The sequence below is a fragment of the Anarrhichthys ocellatus genome, unplaced genomic scaffold (assembly GCF_004355925.1).
Source record: "Anarrhichthys ocellatus isolate YVR2014 unplaced genomic scaffold, GSC_Weel_1.0 scaffold14, whole genome shotgun sequence".
In the NCBI taxonomy this organism is placed as follows: Eukaryota; Metazoa; Chordata; class Actinopteri; order Perciformes; family Anarhichadidae; genus Anarrhichthys; species Anarrhichthys ocellatus.
Window position 1 is genome coordinate 2,660,131 of NW_022280044.1, and position 20,044 is coordinate 2,680,174.

Below are 20,044 nucleotides of genomic sequence, written 5' to 3' on the forward strand. Positions count from 1 at the left end.
TACGGCTCCTTCCTCTAACTTTCTGCTCTGCTGTTCCATTGAATCTGCTGAGGAGAAGCCCATAACAGGAGGATTTATGGCAAATATGGAGATTTCACCCTCATTGTATCTTTGTTTTTGCATAATTCCTCAATCTCTGCCTTCGTACGCAATACAGTTTGCATCCAATTTCAGACTTTGCATTGAATATTTTCATTTAAAGATTGCTTTTGATGGATTTGGCGTTATGCAGTTGTCAGGGGACAATATCTAACCCTAACCCTAAGAAGTACACATCTAACTTTTTCATCATTTTATTATAATATCATGGGCTCAGAAGGGCTGTGAATATGCAGGAGGGCAGTACGTCTCCTTCACTTGGCTGTACCACTAGCATTCAGCAGAGCCTGAAATTGCATATTATAGCTGCCTATAGAAAAGCTAAAAAAATCTTGACATAAAGAGGAGAACTCTGCCTTGTTGGTGTGATAACAACCTTCATTTATCAGGATAAAAGCGGCCATCCATCTTTGAGACGAACTGTGTCGGTCGATTCTCTCTTGTTCCACACATCTGGTGCTGGTATGTGAATTGAGCTGAACCTCTAGAATTAAAAGGGGCGGTATGACATTGTCAAGACCGAGGGATAACAAAGACACCCAAATGGAGTAAGTTCCCTGCACACTCATTATACAAAATCTCTCAACCCTGAAACATTGACAAGAATAGTCTTGGCGAGGAAAATGCTGCTGCAGAAATGCTTGAAAACCAAGTTTGTGTCGCGGTGGTTGTAAAAAATAACTTTTTTTTTTCTTTTCTTCTTCTTGCTTTAGTCCATGATCTTATTAGATCATTTTAAAACAACAGATCGAAAAGTACTTTTATCATCAAAGAAGTGGTGCAAATTGTCCATTTTCATCTAAATTCTTTCATGTTTTTTTATTCTGCAAACACATGTCGCTTGTGTCTCTGATCGCTCTGTGCTCAGAAAATAAAGAGTGACACCAAAGAGTCTTTTATGTCTGTATTCTTCTGCTAAATATTCTTTTTAAAAAAACACACTAATCAATTTGGTTTTACAAAATGCAAATTGTTTTTATCAGCTTTGAGATGATGCAGGCCCGAGCTGAGAGGGAGAAGGAGATCAACACAAGCCAAAATAAATGACAAGAACATAACAAAAATAGCTGTCAGAGTATTTCACAGTGCAAAAATCTATCGTAAACACAGTGTCTGCTCGTATTTACATGGCCTGAACATACAAAATATACAGAATCAGTCTTCCCTAAACCCCAAAAGATTAATAGTACAGTATATCTTACAGTGTGACAAATCACCGTGATGAAGATGAAATTCAAACTAAATAAATAAGATACTTTAAAATTAGGGAAAGGGAAAACAAACTCTTCCATCATACGATGATGTCAGTCTCTCATATTGATTGTCTCTGTTTCTTTCTTTATACCTGGCTCGCAAAAAAAAAAAAAGTATTTGAAATATAATATTGCAATATTATAATATGATCATATAATTATAATATTATAATCCCTGACTGTTTCATTCAGGAGGAGATTAGGGGGAATGTAGCTACAAAAAAATTAGCTTGGGAGGCTAATGTATTTCCTGTTGGTAAATTAAACTTCACATCTTGTAAAGAGCTGCATTCTTGACTTTTATAACTGGATATGATTTGATTTGATCTAATCGAATTAGTCCAATTCAATGTTATTGGCTCGCAATGAGTGTTCACCTCCACTGGTGATTTTTTTGGATGCCGCTATTTATCTAGATACATTGTGCTTTCCGCTTTGACAATATATCTTTAATTATAGTTAATTATATATTAATGTGATTAATAAGCCAATTATTACAATGTGAACTTACTGAAATACTGTAAAGATCAACTTCAGAGCCTCATTCTGACTAAATGTGCAAATTGTATAAGCTTGACACTTTAGGTCCATGGAAAAAAACACATTTCAAACGATACTTCATATTAACCCTCCAATGTCCCACACAAATCCTGTTTTTCCCAGTTGACAATAATGAATAGAAATAATCACGTACATTATGACCAGACATTCAACAGATAATAACACAGTAGCACCCATGCAGACAGAGAATGTAGTGAGTCTGTGATCAGAACAAAACATGTCATCTCAGATTAGGTTTAAAATGATTCCAAAAAGTCTGGTGATATTTCTATCTGTATCTTTGTTTTTGTCAGCAAATCCCATGAAGCGACTAAACCAACAATGACGTATTGTATTATCTGTCTACTGTCAAACGTCTATTGTGAACTGCATATCATTTTGGTCTTTCTGTTTTTGCTGTGAACGTCCAATTTCTCATTCTTCACAATTTTTTTGTAAATAAAAGCATCTCAACCTATTTTTGCAACTCAAGCATTCTTGTGATTTCTTCGTCGTTAGTCGACCCAGGGTTCTGTCTTATACATCGTCCCGCTGCTGTAAATACTCACCAGTGAACCAAATGTGTATTAATGAAAAAGTATTCCCCGACAAACACACTCCCTACTCTTGTTTTTGTAACTTTTGCAAAAACTATAATGCACTGCTCTTATAGAAAATTACTTTGCTTTTAAAAAACAAGTAAACTGTATTTAACAAAATAACAGAAAAATAGAATATCCTAGCTGTACCCTCAAAGATGCACCTTCTCCGTGTCTTTCAGTACGTAAAAAGTGAGTGGCAACAAACTAATCAGCTAGAGGCTTTATTGGCTGTATGCTTAAGGATAATACATGTTTCTACCTGGCTATTAGACTGCTATTAAATGTGCAGTTTAGAAGCTCCTTGGGCTTCTAAGGAACTTTTATAGATATATGCAAGTCACTGAATTCAGTTTTAGAAATGGTGGCTATACTGATACAAAGCAAACTCGTTGTGGACTTAGCTCTTAACTTTCATCCTCTACAATCCTATGGCACAGTTATGACAAAGCAACAATAAAATGACAATAGAGTCATATGAACGTATTTAGGACAAAGAGTAGATTATTCATGTTTGCTGTCCATGCTAAATTATGAGCAAGATGTGAACATGCCTTGAAGATATGAATGTGTTGACTCTGTGTTTACAGTATGAATGTGACCTTTTCATCATTTCATCTTTAGCTAGCCTTTCACTTTGCTCCGGATGCTTATTAATAACAATGCTACCATATTCATGAGTAAATATGCACCGACGACAGAATAAAAAAAAGAAAAGAAAGAGGGGGATAGATTAAAGGCCTCGTGAGCGTGACAAAGGATGATCGTGAGTGAAATCTGTGCAGCTTCCGCACTGCAGAGGAACTGCCCCTTTGTCAGAACCATTAGCACAACTGTTAGCATACTTAAGTCATATGCAGTGAAACAACTCTTGTGGCTGTTCAACCTGAAAATAAAGTTTTTTATTCATATATTTTTTTTATGTGCATTTAGCTTCTTTTTGCTTCTTAGCCCTGTGATAATCGGCACAAATACAGCAGCTGCAAAAACAACAAAGCAGTTGGTAGTGCAGCATCACAGGACACACACTTAGCACATACTTAGTAATTGGCAAGACTAAAATATTAATATAAACAAAAATAAAATCCTTTAAAAACATTTAAACACTTTTTTTTCAAATGAAACATACATTATGTACACAATTCCAGAGCTTCAAGCAGAGTTGTTTTTTAAATTTGACCTCTTTCCTTGCACATACGATCAGGTTTGTGAAATTAGTTATTAGATTATTATATTAGATTATGTGTGTGTCTTTAGCTTCAGGGTACCTCATCTGTGCTCAGCTGGACATGGTACGCCCCCTCATAGCTGTCACCAACATACAGTACCTTTTGGTATAGGTGAGGTTAGGAAGGATTGTTTCTTCTACTTCACCTTAAAAATCATCGTCATGACACCATCGAAAACACTATTCACCTGTACCGCATGTAAATCAGAACAAATACCATCCTCACCGCCGCCTTCATCACAGTTATTTCTGTCTCCACACCAGCACCAGCCTCCGTCGCACTGAGAGTGTGCTCACAATAGTTTTAGCAGCTTTAGGTAGTGACACGTGTCAGAAGCAGCTCTTGTCTCATGCCACAAGTTCTTGACATCAAAGTTCTCGGAAAAACAAACACAACATCAGAGTAAAGTAAAATGAAATGTCAGCCTTGAAGCTAATCCGTCTCCATCCCGATGAATCAGGACCTGTATCATCGTCCTCGGGTGAGCGAACCCGTGTCAGTCTCTGAGATTTAATCACTGAGATATGGCGGGCAAACTGGATTTTCCTTTCTTACTGTACATCTCCGTTGCTCAGTTGCTCGTCGTCAGCTGTTCCCGCCGCCACACTCTTTATCCTCCGTTGTGGCTCAGGGGCTCAAGCGTATGTCTCTCCTGACTTTAGGGCCACCAGTTCAGAGTCCTCAGTGTGGCGGCCGTTCAAGTGTTCGCTGTTACAGTCATGGTGGTACATGAAGGCGGGTACCTCAGTGATGGAGGTGGCCGTGTAGGACGTGGAGCGCATTGAGCAGTGGTCCTTTCGTCTCTGACCCCACTGGGTTTTGTACTGCATCCACTGTCTCTTTAGAGCTGCTTGCACCTGAGCGACACACAAGCACACAGGTAAAAGAGATGATGAAAGTCATCATCCATCATCTCTCACATAAACCTTTTGTCTTTGCATACTCCATAAGACCACATCTCAGTGCTGTCACCTTGAGCTATGTGTTGTGTACACATCACAAACATTTCTCCAAACTGCCTTGTTTTGCTTTCCTGATCTGCTTTGACCAGAAAATGATTCCACCAGACGGATTTACATGCAAATCAAATCGCGGTTATGACATGTGCGTAAGGCTGAGCCCATGTAAACACCATCTTGTGAAAATATTAATCCAACCGACGGTGATCCTAACTGATGCAAGCATAATTGCTGCAGCATGTGTACATCACTCCGTCACGTTAACAGACGCCAGTTAGCAAACGCAAACACCAAAGTCACATTTCTTGGAATGTGGCCAAGCTGTGCACATGGCCAGATCATCGTGTTTTAAAAGGTAGTCAATGCAATGTATATTCAGCTTTATATTAATTATTTAATCATACATATAAATTCTCCCCCACAGTACATCTGTGCTAACAATGCAAACGACGACAGAGCTAACAGTGTTTACCTTCGGAGGAACTGAAGGGTGGACGCTAAACTTTCATGACGATGCTTTCTGACAGGATGACGTCATCAGCTGTAACCGCCTTATGAGAGCCGTGCAGAGCAGCGGCCGTGAGCTAACCAGTGGGGCACGCTCACATGCACTAACATGCACTAAAGGCCGGTCCGGCAATGTCAACAAACCAAGGAGAAGCAACACACGCAGAGGTAGAGTGACTTCATTCTCTGCTCAGGTAGACATTACTCCACTACATCTTTACACAGCTAATTGTTGTTTGCTGCTTTGTTAATGCACTGAATGTTAAATAGAGCACCTTTAATTCTCCTGTAAGATGGTTACCCTTTCAGAAGTTTAGTAAACTTCAGAATGACAACACACTTTCCACCCTCCAGAAGCCTAAATGCCCGAGGGAACTCCAGCTGCTCATGAGCACCTGCTGAACATTCAATAAATACAGAAATGGCAAAATTACAATATTCTAATTTATTACGCTTGTCTTTCTTTTCTAGTTGATGATACATTGACTCCGTCTCTGAACAGAATCCTTTCATGTTTTTCAGACAGAAACTAGCAATAACCAGCATCTTTGTAGTGGTGACATGTTCTTGACCTGCAGCTGTGTTGCAATTACTTCCTTTGGTACAATGCACCACTTAAGCACACTTCAAAACTGAAATTGTAAATGCCGTAAGGTGATTTCTGCATTTTTACCAAATACTCTTTTCCTGTTTTACAGAGGGGCCCAGCGTCAAAAATGTTAATAGTATGCTTTCATAAAGACAAATTTTATGAATTATCGTAAATTGACATACAGAAAACCTATTGTAGCGTAGAAATACTGGTTGATTCCTGGACATTATGGGTTTGGGTAATGTTTGTGTGTGTGTGTGTGTGTGTGTTGGGGTGTCCAATCCGGCCCAGAAGCTAGTATTGTTGTGAGATGGATGTGGGGCTTTAGGAATAATGTGTTATTTGTTTTGTCAGGGAAGTGAAATGGAGCACATTTGAGAAGCTGGAACCAGTGAATGTTTGACATTCTTCCTTGATCAATGATTGATTACCAAGAATGTTGTTGACTCTCTGTTGAACTAATCAATTGTGTTTACTGTGTGTGAACTTGAAAATCCTAAGAAGAGAAACCACAGCTCCAATCCTCCAGCAATGCAACATTCATTATTTGATTCTGTAACACCCAAATACTACTGTAGTTACTGCGGGTATATTAATGATCTAATGATGGGAATTATGACAGTAATTGTTATAATGAGACAAAAGAGCAGTATGGGCTTACAGCTCGCATGTAGAACGTCTTGCTTGATGTCACAAAAACAGCATGCAAGCTGTTTGTCTCACTGACCCGACATCACAATGGGCCCATTGGGGAAACAAGGCAGGTCTGTGCAGTTTGGCCTTTACATCAAAGAACATAATTGAAACCTGCCCCAGAAACCCGTGTTCTGATCAAGGGAGCTAAATTGGTCATTATGCGGGTGAAGTAAGCAAACCCTCTCATTCCCTTGTGATAGTTTGTGTTAGTTGACCCCACATCACTCTGAAAGTGGACTCGTCCTTTAAACACATGCTCTACACGTTGTGTATACGCCCTACATTGTTTGCATTGTTTACGAATAAGCGGAGGCATTCTCCGCTCATGTAAGTTCTAATAGCTGACCTATTTTCCAGGCTGAACTCCACTGCTCGTTCCTCTGTTCCAGGCAGTCAGTTTAGGCATCTCTGCCCCGTCTCTGTCCATCTAAACAACCTCATTGTCTCTTTGGCTGACGGAGTATTTCACTTGTTATTTTAACGCATATTGCTTTTAAACACAGTAAAAGTTTGTCTGTAGAAACTCACACCACCATGGGGACCTGCTCAAAATGCCAAATGTCCCCTTACAGCACGTATTGTTGGTGCGTTACTTTGCCAAGACCGTTGGGTTTGAAAGCATCTGTCACACAATTAGTCTATGGAGCTGCAAGGTCTTCACAACAACATTAAACTTAGGTCTGGGCTTTAATGGAAATCTAACTCATTCGTTTGTGTTTGATCCAAGTTAAGGATGCTCGCAGTCAGACAGCTGCTGACAGACTTAAAAAGGCTGACAGGAGGACTTGAAAGGAGAGTCAATTTCCAGCTGGGCTTGGAAACCACACAGCCATTTATAAACTGTCTTACTCTTCACCTGACATGACCCTTCAGCTTTTACTGCCGCAGCACTAGATCAGAAGAGACGAGTAGGACAATGCTTTATAACCTGTTACAATTGGACTTATGGCAGATGTAACATCTTTGTGAAGTTACAATTGTTTTACTTGAGTACTCAATGTCAAAACCCAACTTTGAGTCAGTGTTTGGGTCACTTCTTGATACGCCATCAGGCACAGATGTAAGATGCCAGAGATCTGACCTGGAAAAAACAAAATGTAAAAATGCTTTGCCTGATGGAGTCTGATGTCTCAAACTTATTGACATAAGCAATGAACGGTTTTATTGCTCCATGGCTGAACAGATTCCAGAGTAACATGTGCAGGTTGACCTTCATAAAAGGGCAATTGCTCAATCAGAGCTTCGGCGCTATTTCGTCATACATGGCACCAAGAATTGAACTTTTCCAGAATACAATATTCTTAAAGGAATAGTTTAACATTTTGAGCCTTATACATTTATTCGCTTTATTGCTGAGACTTACATGAGACGATTGGTACCACTCATGTCTGTCCGCTAAATATAAAGCTGCAGCCAGGAGATGGTTAGCTTAGTTTAACATGAAGACTGGAGGAAACAGGGGTAAACAGCAAGCCTGACTCTTCCCACAGTTAACAAAGTACTCCTACCAGCTCTAGCTCACTATTTAAAGAAACAAGATATAACGTGTTAATTATTGAGCTTCAGAAGTGCTGGTGCTTTCAACTTTTGGACAGAGCCAGGTTAGCTGTTTGCTCCTGCTTCTAGTCTTATGCTAAGCTAAGCTAACTGTCACCTGGCTAAAGCTTACAGATGAAAGAGTGGTTTAGATCCTCTCATCTAACTCTTGACAAAAAAAAGTAAAAAAGCGCACAAGTACCTAAATGTCGAACTCTTCCTTTAACGTCACACAACATTGTGTTGCAGCCCCCCCCCCACTGTAGGTTAGCCAAACTGCTAATACACATAAATACAGTGCTTACCTCTCCGTTGAAAAAGCAGAATATTGTTGCCACCAGTAATCCCTTAAAAGCAAAACAAGTAGACAAAATCAACATTTTTTTTTCAAAAGCAATGGAATTTAATAGCAGTAAGTTAAGTCAGCAACTTCACAATCGTAGCGATTTTTTTTAAAAGGAAAATTAAAGTATGGAGAGTATCTTGTGGAGCAATCCCTAACTGGTAAGTGAATGAACTGATTCCTGTTGTTTAATTAGGTGCCTAACTGGTAGTTAAAAAAAGTAAATGGAGCATCTAACTGGTTCTTTATAATGTAATTCAGCAGTGACTCAAATCAAACAACGAGGCATAAAAAAAGGCTTTTATGAGTGAAAACATTCAAGTGTCTAACGTCTAAATCTCAAGCCTGACAGGTTTCCTGATCTGTTGTTACCAGATGTGCAAAACACCTCAACCCACAAGGGCAGTGAAGCAGCATTTCTTTCCTCGTTTGAACTCAGCTTCTACCTGGTACTCTGATGAATGCAGCGCCTTGCTGTCAGCTCAGTACCTACCTGGTAGTGCATGAGTATGTGCATGATGTACTCGAAGACCTCGCCAGCGAGGCGGTTCTCTGGCCTCCAGGGAATAATGACGAACTGTATTCCCAGCAGGGGCACCAGGATCAAGGTGGCTCTCACTGCCTTCATGTACATGTTGGACTCTGCCCGGTGTGTGTCTCTCAACTTGGTCACCAACACTCTAATAATATTTAGTAAGAAGAAGAGGTTCACCTGCAGAAAGTAAAAAAAAAATTATATATATAAGAAAAAATAACTACAAACATATGGCCATTCTTTCTAATATTTTATCTTTTAAGAATTAAAACTACTACCAAAATAACGGACCAACAATATTCTTTTTCACTCTGAAATCAAAGGATTTCTCTGGAACAGTGGATAAGCAGACTTACAATAAGCGCTGCCATTATGGGACCATGGACGGCGTAAAGCAGATGGGTTTCCACACTCATCCAACAGCTACAGAAGGAAAAACGTATCAGTCAGTGCTGTCTGCGGCCCAAAATACACATGCACGCACACATACAAAAACATGCACGTGTAGGGATCTGCACGCTCTCGCTCTCTGCCACACACAGACGAGCGCGTATGTAAACATCTACTGTTTATTTGCAGAAGTTTCTGGAACATTACTCACTTGTCATCAAAATACTTTTTCCTTGCCACAGCATGGATGGATGCAGGCACTAGAGGAAAGCCTTGGATGGGGAAAAGATGGTGGCCATGTGAGGTCTTGAGTGAATTTAGGGAAATTCATTTGTCATTTACGCAACAGTAAAAAGTGTGGTTAGCTTGGTCAGTTGTTTTTTTGGTCTTAGACTTCCTCATCAGATGCATTATCTCTTCACAAATACTGTATGAATTCTGGGAAAGGCTGATCCACAGCGGATCGACTTTCTTTTTGCAATCGTATAGCTCCAACCTCAAAAAACAACACCACATGGTACATTTTCTGTAACAGTCCAATTAAATTTGACGTTATGTCTATAAAACCCCACAGTTTGGGCTCAGACTAGTTTTTTACTTTTCATCTGGATACAAACACATGAATCCATGTGGTCCATTGTCAGACACCATTGAGGCACTGCAGCATATCGGCCACAGATGGACCTAAATTGGCTCCAAACACACACACATACACACTGTAAACACAGGCCTCAAGGTTTTCCTCCCAATTTTATTGAACATCCATTTAGCTCCATCGCCTCCTTGTTTGACAGACTGCACCCATTATCCCTGCTTTGAACAAGGTGAAAAACAGGACAGCACTAAGCGACAGGAGGGCCAATTCAGCTGCCAGCATGTCCAGGTTGAAATACTGTACGAGGATCGGGTGTGAGTAAACTCTGGCTTTTAGAATGTGTTCTGTCTTGTTGTTTTCAGTAAGTCTTGAAGCTGTGACTGAGTCCAGTGAAGGCATAAATGTTATTTTTAAAGACACACAATATAATACAATAAACCAAATAGAAAAAAATCAAATGCAGACGGACTCACCCCAGCCCAGGAGGTAGTACCAGTGCAGATGCTGCTCCTCTGCAAACACGGCCACCACGATGAGCGTGTGCAGGTAGATGCCTTCACACAGCATCCAGAAATAATTGCAGCCCAGCATGTACATGTGGAAGAAGTGCAACACCTTACAGCCAACCTGCAGAGAGAGCCAAAACAAGGATGTTTGTTATTTGTTTTGTCTATATAAAATAATACCTATTAAGTTGGTTCAATTTAAACACTGCTGACATCTCAGCAGGACACACAAAATATCTAAGAGGACCACTGCGTTAAACAAAAGAAGTACATTTTAACTACATACTGCAGCTGCCCTTACAAAGTACGTACTGTTGCATGCAGTATGCATTCAAGTGGTACATAGTACTTCATCAGAACATTGCACCTTGAACTTCGACACTCTTGCTCATATATCTGCTGCGCAGAGGATTGTGGGTCAGAATAGCCAGAAAAGTAAGATGAGGCCGAATGCAGTAGGACATACTTGTATTTTTGGCATACTGCGTTTGACACTCTTTGTATTATTGGGACCTACGTAATCTTTTTCTAGCGAACTAAATAGTGTGGTAGTCTGGGTATTGCAACACACAGGATGTTTCTGCACTCATGGCACAAACCCGTTAGCCAGTATTACCCTCTGCAGACAGAGATCTTCATTCACCCACTCTGGAGATGATTTGAGATGGAATTGATGATTTTACTTTGTACTTGGAGTGCTCTTTTTTGTGTTTGTCTCACTTTGCACAAGGAAGTGAGAAAACGCCATGCTCTGCAAGTGCATATTAGTACCCTACTATGCAATTTTCCAATTATGCCTGCAGCAAACTGTGACAACATGACAACATATCTCATTATGTGTTCTGTTCTTTTGAGTAAATCCTTATTATAATTGTTTGGCAGACATGACTTGGATGCCATGTTATGATGTCAGTGTTATCTTTCCACAGTCTACTAATGTTATAATTGCAAAAATGTTTGTGTATGCGCCGTAAGCTGTCAGTCTGCTAATGACTGCTACACACGGGCTCCAATGAACTTGTCTGTACTGATGTCTATTCAAAAAGTCCCAACTTTTCTCTTAGAAACAACCTTTCTGAAAGTAGTAAAACCAAATCAAACATTCATCTAGACAGTTATGTGTAATGTATAAGTAAATTGCTACACCAATGTTTCTCTTGAGTCTATGGTAATTATTCAAAAAGCACAAAATCATACTGTAGAGTATTTTTAAAACGGTCCCTTTTGATGCCATGGATCATAACATTTTGTTAAATAAGTTTCTTTTCATGTTTTGCTGATTCTGCTTACAGCTGATTGATGCAGATGGTTTCAAATCAGTTGACAAAGTTGTCCCACAAGGATCAATATTAGCCCCCTTGGTATTAATCTATACTCAGTCATTCTGTATTTGTACCAATTTATTTTATTTGTACCAATACATTTAAAATATATATATATATATATATTCACATCAGGATTTCTGATTTGTAGTCCTGTGTATAAAGAGCATGTGTGCGGCCACAGTAGTATAATTCAAAGATGTTGGCATTGCTATAAACTGTTGCTCTCAGGGGTGTTCTTAGCCCAAAACACACAACAATGATTCACTTCTAAACCTTTAGCCATATGTTTCTCCCTTGATTCCCTTTCCACTTGAGGAATCTGCACTATAGCAGACATGGACTCGTATCTGCACGCAGACTTAGGTCAACCACTTTTTACTAATTATCTCCGCCAGACGTAGCGAGGAGATTATGTCTTTGGTTGTGTGCATGCGTGTGCTTCTGTCTGTCTATCCACTGCTAATTTTGCATACTGCTGGACCCATCACCCTAATAGTGTTGGTACTCATTTATGATTGTGTGCTCATGGACCTCTCGTGGTTGAAGTGATTCCCACTTTTGAAATCACTGATCAACAACCGCTTCAGTTTGGAATCTTATTTCTTAATTTTTCCTCTCTTGAAATGCACACCAAAGTAAGAAACTTGTATGTATGTATGTATGTATTTATGTATGTATGTATATGGTTGTTGTCTAGACAGGGGACAATTGTGGTTTGTATTCATTCAATCACACATTACAGCGGTGGTCGTTGCAGACAGTCTACCAAAAGCACTTTTCTACTTCACAACTGTTTTTCATTGCAGCTAACCGAGGTTTGTCTAAAGTTACCGACATTGTTCTGGTTTACAAATCAAGCTGCTATACATCATGTCGATGTTTCTCATGTTTTCTGCCTCCTCCCTGGTTTGACATAAGCTTTGGGGATTCACTCCCCCAACATTGCTGGCAGGCTAAACCAGACTCTATCTCACCACACCAGAGAGAATTAAAAGAGCTTGTAAATTCTGTGAGAGCAAATCTCCACCACAATCCACCTTTCCTAAATCACCAGCGCAGAAAACAGGCTCATAAGTTGCACTTTGGCAGACACGCGTGAATCCCAACCAATGGTGCTTATGATTTCTTTCTCTGCATCCTCTTGAGAAGCGGGGCCACGGTGACCAATTGTGTTTTGACATGCTGCAGCAAGTTAGCACAAGTTGACAGTTCTACGTCGGAAAGTAATAGATTCGACACAATCCTTTTTGATAAATGGCGAGAAAGGTTCGAAAGCGAGCCATTGCAAAATTATACATATCTTGACATTGATGATGATGGCTGTCATGCCCGGCTGCTACTTGGACACATTTAGAGATGGGATGTGAGTAAAGACGGCAATCAGGATGAGCCAGACAGATTCGGTGAATGCATGAAAAAGAAGCAGCAGCAGGACGCAGAATAAACCCAAACCCAGCTGAAGCCTCCGCTGTCTCCTGGTTGTTTCTAGTACTTTGTCGCGCCAAAGATGCTCCGGCTGAAAGCTGACTGGGGTGTAATGGGATTGTATTTACAGCAAGTCAACTTCTAAAAGCGTATCAGTTGTTTCTGTACGTCACTTTGATCATCGAAAGTTCTCTTATTTTATCTGGTTTTCGCACATTAACATTTTGGGAGGATGACGGTTTTTGATTTTTAAAGTTGATAAATGGCAATATTCTGACACTTGAACTTCTGGAGCCTGAATGTGCTTTTTTTTATTGTGTTCAACATAAAAGGAAAGATGTGATACTTTCTTGGAAACACTCTCCAATAACTTTTAACAAGCAGCAAGCACCGAGTCAACAGATTGTCTTTATTTTTATTTCCAAAAAGAAGTGGTTCTTGAAAAGTAACACGTGAATTTATGTTCATGTCTGATAGTGAGGCATTCCTACGAGACAGATTTATCATCTCTACCAAAGCAGACCTCGGGGTTTCAAAGAATTCACATAATGCATTCAGTGTGGCTCCAAAACTCTTGACAGGAGAATGTTGAAGAGGGCAAAAACTGACTGAGTAACACTGCCAACATATGCCACAGTGAGATTAAAATCTAATTAGGATGTACTTAAGCCTGTTGTACAAACTTTAAAATATTTAAACTATAGAGCAACTCGGCTGGCCTTGCATAAGCAAATTCATTATTAAAAGTTCATTGAAATTCTTCCTTGCATTTTAACATTAGCATTTTTATGGTTTAGCATAAATTGTGAATGCATTTGTATCTCATTTTAAGACCGTGGAACTAATCCTCCACCTCACACTGTATTCTGGTAAAAAGCCTTTTTTTTTTGAGCGTTTCTAAGTTTGCAGGGTCAAAATGTTCCACAGCTCAATATCCTCTTAATATGACATATTAAACGAGGCATATCGTGCTCATTTTCAGGTTAATACTTTTTTTTTTCTTCGAGTTTTGTACTAGAATATGTTTATATACTTTAATGTTGAAAAAACTAATTAGTTCTCAAACTGTCTGTCTGAATATACCTGAATTCACCCTCTGTCTGAAACACTCAATTTGAACGCCTGTTTCTTGAAGGCCCCCACCCGTTCTGATTGGCATGCGAGAACATAACGGTACACCTTTACAAAGGTATAGTTCTCAGCTCAGGCGGTGGGTAGAGATACTCAGATGGGGGGGGCGATGTTTGTGGTTTTGAGAACTAGGCAGCACAGAAAAAAAACTGGGTATCTTATTTCACAGTTTGTGGCTTGGTAGGCACTCCAGATACCCAAATATATGAGCACAAGCACTACAAAAGTGAGTTTTTTATGATAAGTCCTCTTTAAGGAGACTGTTCAAAAGGTTTTATGATCTAAGCAATGTTTTCACCAAGTTCAAATGTTGAAATCCCCCACTGTTTATGGCCCACTGGTGTTATACTCATTGAAACCTCATGTGCCCAAATTTGCAGATGAGACAGTTTTCTTGACTTAAGACATTGATATCTCCGCAGTGGATAGCCCTTACCAATCTCCTGCAATGTTAGTTTATATAAAGAGACACATACCCTGGGAACACAGGGATGAACCCATTGTTTAGCAAAGCTAACATCTGACTCCAGGGATATTGGTCCACCACAAGACTTTAGGATGATTTGTAATACTGTTACAATCACTTCTCCTCTAGTGCCATTATCAGGTACAATACTTTGGTTTATGACCAAATACCTGCAAAACGAATGATATTCCAGTCAGCCTCCACTGTACTATATGTTTTATGCTAACATGCTACACTAAGGTGGTGAACACGCTACACATACCTGCTAAACGCAAGCATGTTAGCATCGATGTTGTGAGCATGTCAGCTTTTATCAAGTCGAACAGACTGGGATTATTAGTCTTGCTAATAGTAATATTTCGGTAGATACTCGACAGCGGCTGTACTCACCGGGTTTCTGACAACCACTGCAGGGTTATTGACCACTGCTGCGAGGTTGATGATGGTGAGGGCTGAATTGAGCACATAGGAGCAGAACAGGTTCTTGTGGAGGGTGATCCTTTGGCAGCTCAGACTCCTGTGTGAAGAGCGATGCCATGATTGACTTTGTTACACACCAGGATATGATGTGATAAGCAAAAGAAGACCTTCTAAAAATTGGGAATGAATTATCTTCTGACACACACAAACATAACATTTAAGAAGACAAAAAAGTATTACAACTGATGAAATAAACAGGAGAAAAAGTTACTGGCAGGCTAATAATTTAATGCAATCTTTAAAATATCAAAATCATTGATGATCATCTCAGAATTCGTTTGTAAAAGAAGATCAATGAGCGGCCTCGAAATGCTCACAATGGACCCCAAGGGTGCATCTCTTTACCTTATAGCACAATGACATGCTTGACAATCAAAGCGAAAATATCTATTAGAATCAAAATTCATTCATATCCAGGAGCTTTATTGTTGGTAATGGATAAATAATGTTTTCTAATGTCAGCGTAGCAATGAAATGTACTGTAGCTCACAGAGCGTCCTCTACAGGTTAAGGAGTTAAATATAATTTTATTGCTCATGGGGAATCTTATGTTTGTTGAGCCATAAAAACCCCAGAGACTCATGACCGCTGCGATTCCTCAAGCCAGGAGAAAACAGCATACACAACTTTGCATTTTCACTGACTTATTCATTGGCCGTGCATATCTCCGACAGAGAACAATCTTGTTTTAGCTCCAGACATAAAAGGAATTGCAGGAGCTGCTGAATGCTTATATACACAGAGTTTGATCTAAAGTGGGATGTCAAAACACAGACTGAATCCTTATGGCAGCGTTTTACGGACTGTCCCAGGTCCTAACATCTTCAGCACTGTTCAACCTAGTCTGTTTTTCCACGGCAAGCTGGAGCATTTTTATCTTGGAATCCTGACAGTGTTGATGTGGAGTTGTAAATAACAGAGTAGTGCAGCTGTACACCATCGCATACCAGTGTAAGCTTCACATCTGGATCTTATAATACAACGTAAGCCTCTAATATTTCAAGTGTTTTAGCTATAAATAGGTCATGGTTCAAAAGAAAACAAAAGATTTTCTAAGCCTATAACTGTGTTACTTTATTGAGATCTTAATTGTCGTGACTTTGAACTTAATGAATTGTGAATGTCCCGCTGAGTTTCTGTGTAGCCGAGTTAAAAGTTAAGAGTTGGACTCTCAGCGGGTCGTGAGGTTTTGCAATAATGCACCTGCCCTAAACACGGCCGTTAGATTTACGAGTGTGTATAAAACTGAGGGTCTCCAACAAGATCGGTTTTGAATAACAGCTGCGTTGGAGGTCAACACACTTCTCCATGTCAGATTTTACAACTGCAGCGTTCATGGACAACAGTGCCAACAAATAAACTTTTCCAAATATTGTTACAGAACATAAAACTAATTTACGCCCTAGGCTCCATATTCAGGTTTCTTCATAGATATCTGTAGAACTATAAACCTTACTGCATCATTGGAAATAATTCTGATTGAGTTTCTTCCTTACTAAACTATACATTTTCAACAATCAGTCTGCTAACTTATTCTCAGGCTTTCTCACTTCCAAATTTCACATACATTAACTGAATATTATACCCTTCTTGCCTTTATCTGCTTTGTTGTGTTGAACTGTTTTCTGGTTTCATTTCAGCAGAAGTATCTCCTTTAATTGCGCACTTTGTCCCTTTGCGATTAAGCAGTTCATCGGGACGAACAACCTTAATGAGCAATGCACTCAGGTGCAGGTTTGTGGCAAAAGCAAAGCGCCAACTGTCAATGGACATCACAGCTCTCCGGTTTTCTATCCTAAATATCCATGAAATAAATGTGCAGGACAAGGAAACCAAGTTGCCATGAAATTAGCGACAGTTAAATTGTATATAAATTACAGTCAGTGAAGCAGTAGAAATGTTTACATTGATAGTTGGCACTAATTTGGCTAAGTAGCTCAGATGGTAATACTTTTCTAATTACTGTGAATTTAACAAAGTGTGCTATTTTCATTAATTTTGAAGACTTTTAGATCATGTTACTTGCCCTTGAACAGCTCTGAGTGAATCAGCTCTTTTGATTACATTATAAAATGTGACATCAACACTCTGATCAACACTGAAAAACCTTCTGTGTGCCTCTGGTGTTCACTCTGCTGGTGGGACAACGGCAGACTGGATGTCCCCGACAGCACATAAGATTAAGACCAAAGTACTGCCTATCATGAGCAATGAAATGGTTGGAGAAGACTGTAGTGAAAGCCCAACATCATCCGTGGGCCTGTCAGATCCATTGATAATAGTAACTACACGATTGACTGAAAAGCTATCATTATGACTCTGTATCAGCTTTCATCTTGGTACAACCGTCCTGAATATTTATTACTTTCATTACAATGTGCGTCATCAAACCAGTAACTGCAATTGCAGCTAAATTACTAATGAATCCATTACCTGAAGTAGAAGAAGATGGCCAGAGAGATGAGCAGGGAGGCTGTGGATAAAGCGTGACCCACAATTGCCATGTAAAACAGGATGTACGCTGACTGTAAAAAACAAGATAAGAAAAATAAGTCCATTCGGTATTACATGTTGTATTTTTGAAACATAAACATTTTGGGCCGACTCCCCAACGAAGGCCCCTGTAGATGACTATCGGCAATTTTCCTTTAGTCACCGAGAGGCTAAGTAGAGGAGATTAAACTTGCGGACGCGCTGGCTGTAACGTAAATGACTTCCGGAATCCAGTGGATGAGTTTCGAGTGTATATTTATGGGCAACAAATAAACGTTGATTCTAGATAGCATACAATCATAACTCAATAATTTGTCAGTATTAATGTGAATAACGTGTAAAAATAACATGAAATAGCGGTCAACAAAAAATAAGGCTCCCTCTCTCACCCCCTCTCCTTCCCCTAGTCTAACTCTACTGACAGCTGATAAACCCCCATTGTGGCTATTCCCAGCACCACGTGACTCAATCACCGGAAGTGACAAAAAAGGGCATATAAAATGACACAGGCCACACCCGGCTCCTACAGCCCCAAATGCACAACTAATAATCTGCTCTTGGTGAAAGTAAAATGAGATCACGAGGACTCAGTTTTGATAAACTCAGAGAAATTAGGCAGAATCTTACAAAGGATAAAACTACACCAATGGTTTCATGTCTCAATTGAGAGCTAGTCGTGGACAGTTTGGCTTATTTCTCTTTGGGATCCTACTGCTGAGGCTGTTTGTTCTCGACATTTCCTGAAGCTGCGAGGCTGAGTCAGCAAAGATCAAGTTTCTGTGAGCGGCTGACCATCTATCTATTCATGACCTCTTGCATCACAGCTGAAAGGTGCAAAGCTGTTGGTTAAAATACTGCAAATTAAAAAAAAAATAATGAGGATGGATGTAAAAGTAATGACATAACACAATATTAATATAGAATCATGATGACCACACCAACCTCTAGGAACCACTTTCTCTAAAAGACAATATTGATGAAATTGTGTAACTAATCTGTACACAAGTGTCACAAACCGGGCCAAACGGCCATGACAAAAAAGGGAGACGCATTCAATGAAGCAGTTTATCAATTATTTATTAAGTTTAAAGTAATATAAAAGACAAACATAAACTAACAGTGACATGTGAAGTCAGTCATTTCAGCAGTGTAAGTGAGTGGGTGCGTGTAAAGTGTATATGCAGTGTTGTATAGTGTCGAAACAAACCATAACCACAATCAAAACCAAAATGGGTGTCTCAGGAAGGAGCCAGAGACCAACTGAGAATCCAGAGGGGTTTTTATACTGGGTGCTCTGGCACACAGGGCCAGTGTTGCTAATGGCCTCAGGTGCTTCCACTCTGCCTGACGACCCTCTGCCACACCCACCTCCACACCTGCAAGGAAGGCAGCCAAACGAACAGGCAGAGAGGGTCGTCACACAAGTGAATTGGAGTGCTGATTAAAAGTCATGTGAGTAAATGCATATCAGTGTGTCTCTGATGTCCCTTATTGCCAAATACTGGAATGAGCTCTGTGGTTTCCTGGTCTGGTTATGTAGGAAACATTGTTGGTGGCTTGGTACAGCAGCCTGGTGCTGTTGGTGATAAGAAGGTTGTTAATATGTGATGGTGTCAACGCGAGGCTATTTGTAGGGAGACTCCTCTGTCAGGCCTGTGTTTTATGACAACTATTAAGCCTGAGGAACAGAGGGCTTACAAGTTACTTTCCATCTCTGATCTGCGGAGCTCAGTATACAAGAGTAATGTGTTTTTGGAAAAAAAAATGCCTGTTAATGTTGGTGTGTCTTAGAATATTTATGGCCAACTTCGTCAGACTACATACAGTATTTCCAGTTTCCACATTTTCTCCCATATGCCCATGCTCCAAATAACAGAGGACTCCATGCAGAAAAAGGAAAAAATAATGCTGAGCCATCACACTGTGACCATCATGCAGTAGATCTATGATAGCAGGCTACTTTATCTTAAATATATCACCTTCAACTTTGCCTGAGTGTTTTCGTTGCAGAGTGTGTAGTTGGACCACGTCCTGTTGGTATCCGGGTGACGAAACCACTGCCCATCCTCCCCACAGTACTTAGCAGCTTTTTCTGAAAGTAACAATCAAGTAATAAATGCATATTCTCAAATGTTTTCACATTCAAACAGCTGTGTCCATACATTCAGGTTATGTTAGCCTTGGTGAATAATTCATTCTCAAAGCAATTCATATTTTATCGTTCTGGTAAAACAGTCAACAAAGATGGATTCCTCATGCATCAGCAGACCTTTCAAAGAGCGACACTTTTGAATCTTGCTGCTCACCTGTCGGGTCAAAGTCGACAAAATAATTGGGGCAGTTTT

General features: G+C 39.8%; 1 protein-coding gene across 1 annotated transcript in view; it reads right to left on the bottom strand.

The window, feature by feature from the left end:
* Window positions 1-1,048: 1,048 nt before the first annotated feature.
* The window catches only part of calcr (calcitonin receptor), a 49,115-nt gene continuing 30,119 nt past the window's right edge, over window positions 1,049-20,044 (bottom strand). The window contains exons 8-16 of the mRNA XM_031853758.1: window positions 19,679-19,791; window positions 17,640-17,731; window positions 15,117-15,243; window positions 10,347-10,500; window positions 9,490-9,550; window positions 9,245-9,311; window positions 8,847-9,065; window positions 8,316-8,357; window positions 1,049-4,577 (exon numbers count right to left, since the gene is read on the bottom strand). Coding sequence (XP_031709618.1) covers window positions 4,356-4,577; window positions 8,316-8,357; window positions 8,847-9,065; window positions 9,245-9,311; window positions 9,490-9,550; window positions 10,347-10,500; window positions 15,117-15,243; window positions 17,640-17,731; window positions 19,679-19,791 — 1,097 coding nt within the window. The 3' untranslated portion in view covers window positions 1,049-4,355. The remainder of the gene's footprint in view (window positions 4,578-8,315; window positions 8,358-8,846; window positions 9,066-9,244; window positions 9,312-9,489; window positions 9,551-10,346; window positions 10,501-15,116; window positions 15,244-17,639; window positions 17,732-19,678; window positions 19,792-20,044) is intronic.